The sequence below is a fragment of the Salmo salar genome, chromosome ssa25 (genome assembly GCF_905237065.1).
Source record: "Salmo salar chromosome ssa25, Ssal_v3.1, whole genome shotgun sequence".
In the NCBI taxonomy this organism is placed as follows: domain Eukaryota; kingdom Metazoa; phylum Chordata; class Actinopteri; order Salmoniformes; family Salmonidae; genus Salmo; species Salmo salar.
The window spans coordinates 28,093,584-28,101,951 of NC_059466.1; the positions used below are offsets into that span (position 1 = coordinate 28,093,584).

At 41.1% G+C, this 8,368-nt stretch overlaps 1 protein-coding gene across 1 annotated transcript; it reads left to right on the forward strand.

Annotated features, from left to right (window-relative positions):
- On the forward strand, positions 1–8,295 carry LOC106586491 (mediator of RNA polymerase II transcription subunit 4). Its single transcript, XM_014173859.2, has 7 exons — positions 1–185; positions 1,690–1,756; positions 6,051–6,221; positions 6,369–6,426; positions 6,528–6,614; positions 6,855–6,986; positions 7,142–8,295. Exons 1-7 carry the CDS (start codon positions 115–117, stop codon positions 7,312–7,314), a joined length of 759 nt encoding a protein of 252 aa, XP_014029334.1. The 5' UTR covers positions 1–114; the 3' UTR covers positions 7,315–8,295.
- Positions 8,296–8,368: the final 73 nt, after the last annotated feature.

Below are 8,368 nucleotides of genomic sequence, written 5' to 3' on the forward strand. Positions count from 1 at the left end.
CTCTTTTTGATTGAATGACCAACAGAGGGCGAGAACCGTCGCTAGCAAGCTTTCTTTGCAGACAACAAAATATTAGCTCAATTTCCTGTCCTGCGCAGTGGCGTGGCAACAACCATGGCGGTGGCTGACAAATCTACAAAAGAGCGGTTATTGTTGGTACTGGACGATTTAGAGGTGTTATCCAGGTACGAAATTATTATTTTCTCACCCTTTAATAGTTGTTATCTTAACAGCCATTCAAATGATCTAGTTTGTCGCTAATTCAAAAATGCCTTTGCCTACGTTTCTTGTTCTGAGTGTATTGTTAGCGACCTGAGTGGTACCAAAGATTTTTATAACTAAACCAAGATCGAGCACAGCATGTCGTTTCCAATGGGATCAAATGAGCCATAGTGGGCATAATAGGTAAGGAGGGGTGCAGAGCAAGTACGAGTTAGTGAGATCCTATTGGCGCGTTCTAGCGTCATCTGCATATTTCCGTTAAGGAACGCCTACTGTGAATTGCGCGTGTGCAATAAGTCTTAAACAACTAGATTTTAAACAACTTTTGCAAAGGGTAAAGTCTACAAACCTCAGTCCACTCTGTTTATAACAGATTCTAGTTTTGGAACAGAAAACTGTATTTCGATCAAATGATTAATCGATTTCGGCCAAAATCCATCTCGTTCCATCTTCTCCCACTGCCCGCCATTGGGCTTCCTCTCACTACCATATTTGGAGGTAAGGGGAAACGCCAAGCGGATGCTTCAAATTTATACATCCAGTGAAATATCTGTCTCATTGTTCTATCTGTGGTTGTACACTCAGAACCAGGGTCCGGTTTCCCAAAATAATTTAAAAACTAAATTCATTTTAGGATTCTAAGATTAAGATTAATTTAGCCTTATGATGCTTGTGGGAAACCGGTCCCAGAAACGTAGGCATTTATAAAATGCAGAAACGTAGGCATTTATAAATGGGTTGGACTTATTGAATGGACAACCTGGTCTCAGAGTATGTATTATTCTGTAAGTAAATCCGAAACACTCCATATAGTATATGTTACGTTTCTTATGTTATGTATTAATATGTGGATGTCCATCACCCATTTCGTTTGGTATGTTACAAACTACAATTCGTATTATGTTATGAATTTGCAAAATGTACATTACAAATTAGCAAAATGTACAATATTTTACGAATTTGAGAAACGTACAATATGTTCGGAATTTGCAAAACAGATATGTTACAAATTCTAGCTAGGTGGCTAATGCTAGTTGGGTTAGGGGAAGGGTTAGTAAACATGCTAAGTAGTTGCAAAGTAATTAAAGTAGAATGAAGTTGAAAAGGTGCTAAAAGGCTAAAGTTGCCTGTGATGAGATTCAAACTCTCATTTCGGTTGCTAGACGTTTGCGTATTACGCCCGACAATCCCCCACCTTTCATTTTTACCTTAAGTAACCATCTGTTTTATGTAACCATATCTGAGATACATACAGAATAATACGAAATGCTCTGAGACCAGGTCCGAATGGATGGTCAGGAGGACTATATTAACTCATTTTTGCAAACGCAATGTTCAAGTAACTAATTGGCGGTAATTTATTATCTGGTAATTTTCTCTGTCAAGTATTGTCTTTCAAACTGAGATGTTCTGTTTTCTCTCCATTATCATGCATGGAAACTAAACCCAATATTACTCATATTTCAGGGAATTGATAGAGATGCTTGCACTGTCAAGGAGCCAAAAACTCCCTCAAGGAGGCGAGGACACTCAGGTAACAGGCTAACCCAATAATGGACTAAAGGAGCTTAACGTTACTCCGTAGGACCTTAGATATTCTGTTTAAAGGCAAATTGGCTTTGGAAACCAAAACAGCCAAATAATCTAAACGTGAATCAATTGTGGTACGGTTCTAGAAACATAAATCCCTTTACTTTCCTATCACGTAAGAACTATTTCACAAATGCAAAATACACACTTACTGTACACTGTTTTAACCGGTTTTATCACAGTTGCAGCCAACAGTATTTTTCAGTAACAACACGTTTGCTGCGTCTGTCTTCCGGTTTACACACGTTCGTAGACGCAGATGTTTAATTAGCACAGATTGTCCACTCTGTCTGTTTTCTGTAAAAAAGCACTAACACTGAGGGGGGTTTGATTAATCTGGCCCGGGGTACACTGGGCAATGCCCGGTCACTTCAAGGGCTAGTAACAGGCATCTGATTTAACATAAAACTGCATAACGTGTTAAATATATAGACAAGTTGGTTGTTTAGCAACAAAACCGACACGTGTGCAACTACGGGGCATAACAGACGAATTTGGCTTAGATTGACAACATGTAAACTATATTTAGTCTCCAATGTTTATTGAAAACATAAATACATTTGCACAATGGGTACTTGTTGTCTCTCAAATACTTTTTGACATGTAGTGCATGTGGACACCCCTTCAAATTAGTAGATTCAGCTATTTCAGCCACACCCGTTGCTGACGGGTGTATACAATCGAGCACACAGCCATGCAATCTCCATAGACAAACATTGGAAGTAGAATGGCCTTACTGAAGAGCTCAGTGACTTTCAACGTGGCAAAGTCATAGGATGCCACCTTTCCAACAAGTCAGTCTGTCAAATTTCTGCCCTGCTAGAGCTGCCCTGGTCAACTGTAAGTGCTCTTATTGTGAAGTGGAAACGTCTATGAGCAACAACGGCTCAGCCGCGAAGTGGTAGGCCACACAAGCTCACAGAACGGGAGTGCTTTAGCGTGTAAAATCGTCTGTCCTCGGTTGCAACACTCACTAGCGAGTTCCAAACTGCCTCTGGACGCAACGTCACCACAAGAACTGTTTGTCGGGAGCTTCATGAAATGAATTTCCATGGCTGAGCAGCCGCACACAAGCCTAAGATGCTCAATGCCAAGCCTTTGCTGGTGTTATGACGTTGCCCTCTGGGTTTTCTATGCACCATCCCCCGACCTCTATACTTCTGACGCAAGGCTGTGTGAAGGCGGACGTAAATTCCAAAGGGAATGTCCTGCCTTACAGGCCACAGTTTTGAGACAGAGTGGGTTTCGTATAGAGAACAAAGGATTCTTCCACCTCACAGGATTGGAGAACCGAACGACATTTATGTTCTGGAGAAGGTATAAAAGATCGGTGAAGAATCCAGCTACGAACTGGTCCGCTTGGTACAATTTTATGACAACTCATGAGAGACAATATGGCCATATTACCATACTAAGATTTATATACTAGCCTCAGCGATGAGACTTACATCTAATGGTTGTATAAAATGATTTAATAAGATTAAAGCTATTTGGAATATGTTGAGATGCTATGTACTGATGTTAATGTGAGAGAATTTTATTTCTGTACAAAGCTTAACTCAGTCATTGGCACGCCCCCAGGGACACAGACAGGACAAGGCGTCATGTGACAGCCTTTTCTATGTTCAGTATAACCCCCCCCCCACAGAATTTCTTTCTTTAGACCAGGCCTCCACTCCATTACGAGTTGGCCAATAGGTTTGACCATGCATCCCTCTACTGAACTTTAACCATACCACGTGGTTAAACTTTTAGACTATCGATACCGACAGAATAATAACAAGTCTTTGATATTAATTACTAGTCTGCAGCTAGAAATTCGGTATCATTGAACGCGAAGACCGACGAAACATCCATTATTTATTTATATATATATATATATATATTTATATATATATATTGATTGATTGCAATTGTTTCTGAATGAGTGAGTGTTCATGTGCAAAGGATTAGCATATCAATTGTTAATATTTATCAACTCTGTTGTGCCTCCTCAGCTGCCCTTTATCACCCGTTGTTTAACATGTCGGTTTAGGGCACATTCCTCTACCATTGCTTTGTAACGATACCTACTGTTTTGTATGCTTTCTGTGAATTACTTAGTTTAGTAAATAAATGATTTTAAGACAATTGATGTATGGATGACTTAGTGAAGACTGGGTTCGTGCAGATAACAACAATTTACGACGTTTGGAATGAGACTGGATGCGAGGTAATAACACATCATTAAAACAAGAAGATAATAGATCAGATCTTATAATATATAATGTTATAATATCTGACAGTTATATTAGGAAAATTATAACTGTGTAATCTGAATATTTTCCTTGGGGCCCCGACCTAGTTAATTACAGTTACACGATTAATCAGTTAATCGCGTAATAATAATTAGAGTTATTTGATAAACATGTCTTCAAGTTAATGATGCCCAAAGACACGACAGGTGTAAAGCTCGCCGCTATTGGACTCTTGAGCAGTGGAAACGCTTTCTCTGGAGTGATGAATCACGCTTCACCATCTGGCAGTCTGACGGACAAATCTGGGTTTGGCGGATGCCAGGAGAACGCTACCTGCCCCAATGCACAGTGCCAACTGTAAAATTTGGAAGAGGAATAATGGTCTGGGGCTGTTTTTTATGGTTCGGGCTGGGCCCCTTAGTTCCAGTGAAGGGAAATCTTAACGCTACAGCATACAATGACATTCTAGACAATTATGTGATTCCAACTTTGTGGCAACAGTTTGGGGAAGGCCCATTCCTGTTTAAGCATGACATTGCCCCCGTGCACAAAGCGAGGTCCATACAGAAATGGTCTGTTGAGATCAGTGTGGAAGAACTTGACTGGCCTGCACAGAGCCCTGACCTCAACCCCATTGAATGCCTTTGGGATGAATTGGAACGCCGACTGCGAGCCAGGCCTAATCGTCCAACAGAGTCAGACCTCGCTAATGCTCTTTTGGCTGAATGGAAGCAAATCCCCGCAGCAATGTTCCAACATTTAATGGAAAGCCTTCCCAGAAGAGTGGAGGCTGTTATAGCAGCAAAGGGGGGGACCAACTCCATGTTAATGCCCATGATTTTGTAATGGGATGTTCGATGGAATGTGTCCATGTACTTTTAGCCATGTAGTGTACATTTGGGAGGGGGGGCGCCCCCTTGTCAAATTGAACAGTAATCTGCACCGCTCTGTCATATCTGTTCCATAAAATAAATGTTTATTTTCTAATTAGTTTTCATTGGGATTGCAGATTAAAGCATTTTTATCAAAAGCAATCACTTTTGCATGTGAAAACACAATCTTACTTTGTACTACACGTGCTTAATTACGTCACTTTTGTTTTAAGCCGACGTTGCCCTTGGCTTTGAACGGAGCACCTGGCTCATGCCAGGAGGCAGCCCAGTTCCAAATTGAATGCAGTCAACTTTCAGCCGGTGCGAACCCCCTAAAATTTTTGGAGTGAAAAAATGTATTCCTCGCTGATATGAAACATAGGGTCCTTATGCTTTCAAAACCGTATCGCAAGCGATGCGTGTTAATGTTCAGACCGAGCGTTGGGGGTCTTAAACTCCCCCGTACAGAAGATGCCGTCATACCTCTATGTGTAATGTAATGGAACTGAGAGTCAGGATCAAGGGCTAGTAACAGGCATCTGATTCAACAGAAAACTGTACAATGCGTTCGCTATATTGACAGGTTGGTTGTTTAGAAAAAAAGACAAGGTTGGCTAAGATTGTTGACAACATGTAAACTATATTTCGTCTCCAATGTTTATTGAAAACAAATACATTTGCACAATAAGCACTTGTTGTCTCTGATACAGTTGTTGGTTAGCTGGTGAATTTTAGCCATATTGACATAGATGTGACATCAGTCAAAACAAGACATGGTATCAAGAACAAGATGAAACTAGCTGAAACAAGCCACTTATGATTCCCCACATAGCTAGCAACAATGATAAGAAGTAGCCATCTGGCCATCCAGAATCACAACAGCACACAGACTTCTGCCCCAACTAACCCGTCTATACCTTTTTTTTTTTTAAATGTAGCAATATCTACAATATTCACAGAATTAATTGTACACTATACCACTAAAATGTAGTTCTTATTTACATGTATTGTGAAATAGGTTTGATTCGGCCTTTTCTCCATACAACTCTGTCTCAATAGTAGTCTATACATTGCAATGTGCATGCAATAGATGTCAGAAGTCTGAATGGATGTGTTTTGCTGTGGGTAGATCCTGGAGCTGCTGGTACAGAGAGACAAAGAGTTCCAGGAGCTGATGAGGGTGGCCCATGAGCAGGGCAAGGTGCACCAGGAGATGCAGGTCCTTGAGAAGGAGGTGGAGAAGAGAGACAGCGACATCCAGCAGCTCCAGAAACAGCTGAAGGAGGCTGAACATATACTGGTGAGTACAGCAGAGCTGAGGACAAATGAGAAATCCTAAAGAGACTATAAAATGGGTCACATTTTATTAACAGGCAATTTGAACAAAACAGCACTTTGTTTCTGACTTTGATTCAACCTAACCTTTTTACCCAAACCTCTCTTCTAGGCGACTGCTGTATACCAAGCAAAGGAGAAACTGAAATCTATTGATAAGGCCAAAAAAGGTGAGCCTGATTTTCACAGCATTCATCTGAATAGCCGGAGAACTTTATGATAAATACTACCAAAGATAATACATGAAACTAAAAGTACTGTTGTCTTTCAGGGAGCATCTCCTCAGAAGAGATCATCAAATATGCCCACAGGATCAGTGCCAGCAATGCAGTCTGTGCCCCTCTCAACTGGGTACCAGGTATGTCCTGTTTCTGCCCATTTGAGCTTCTGTTATGCTGTCTTCGATGCCCTCTATTTTTCAACCCCCACCCCCGCCAGATCCTTCTTCCCTTGCATGTTCCTTCTCTCCAGAATGGAAATTCCTCTCAGTACTGATGGGGAATATTTGAACCTCAGTCACTATCATAGCCGTCACTTGCATTCACAATACTACTGTAATTACTCTTCAATCAACTTCATGGCATATTCCTTATAACAGGTGATCCGCGTAGACCTTACCCCACTGACCTGGAGATGCGCAGTGGATTGTTGGGTCACATGAGCAACCTGCCAACCAATGGCGTGAATGGACACCTCCCTGGAGATGCACTGGCAGCTGGGAGATTGCCAGGTATGCTTTCGGTTTGTGTGGTTTCACCTTTCGACAAATGGAATCAACTGTTTTTGTCTTCTCCTAGGATCTGTGTTTTGATATGTTTCTGTGAAATATACTGTAATACTAACCCTATCACTGTTTAATTACTCTTTCTTCCCTCCCTTCATCAGATGTGCTCACCCCCCAGTACCCCTGGCAACCATCAGATGTCTCAGTGGGCATGCTCCCCCCTCACCATGGCAACGACTTTGGGCTGGAGCCCCCCGGCCACAACAAAGAGAACGAGGACGACGTGGAGGCCATGTCTACAGACTCATCTAGCAGCAGCAGCGACTCGGACTAAGTGTGTGTCTGTCTCTGTCTGCCCATCTGTGTGTGTATATCTGACTCTGATTTGGGAATTGGACACACCCAGTACCTCGTAGAGCCAGCTATCCATCACACCCATAACATTTACGATAAGCATCAGTTGATACAGGGTTAGCTATCCGATATAGCAAACAACTACATAGAATCCAGAGAATATTGAGAGATACTCATCTCACGGTCTTGTTTTTCTCTGACCCTCTCTATTCCCGGCTTGTTGATGAGACATTTGTACAACACTATCTGTGATCCCCAATGTAATATCACCAGCTCTCTGTAAAGTCCACTGCATCAGTTCAGGGGTGTATTCATTAGTCAGATTCGGTAATGGAACACAGTTTGCAATGAAAACAAATGTTTCTATTGACAAATTTGGGTAGGTCCCGCCCCGTTTCGTTTGGTTCCTAGAGTAAACGGTTTCCGTTGCAAAATGTTTTGGAACAGACAAAATGTTGTGCAATAGAATCCGACTAAGGAATACACCCCAGGGTAATGTCTGGTACTACGTGACTGATAACAGACATATTCCTTTTGTTGTCTATCAGGTTCCCCTTTTTGTTTCTTTGCTGTTTTTTTAGACTGGCAATGGGGAATAGTGTTGAAAAGTACATGTACCTTTGTGTAGGAAGGAATATAACAGTATTTCATTAAAAAAAGAAGGAAAAAAAAGAATGTTGTTGCTGATTCGAACCCAAGTGCTCCTTATCGCTGCTATTGCTGAAAACATGTCACCAGGAGTGGATTTTGAAATTGTAGGTGCACTTACCTGAGTTAACTTTTTTTTTTTCAAAAGTAAAAACTGCTTATTTCAGGCAAGATTCATCAAGCACACCTTATATTCTTTATATTGAAAAACGGCATATTAATTGACTGATGGCTTGTTGCTCCATGTGTAAATAAGGCTGTATATATTGTAGTTTTTTTTCAGGCTTGTAAATAAATATAACTTTTGAGTAAATACTTTGTGTGGTGCTGATATCCTTGATACCATTTGACAGGACATTGTATAGTTTTAAGAATGCGCAATGTTG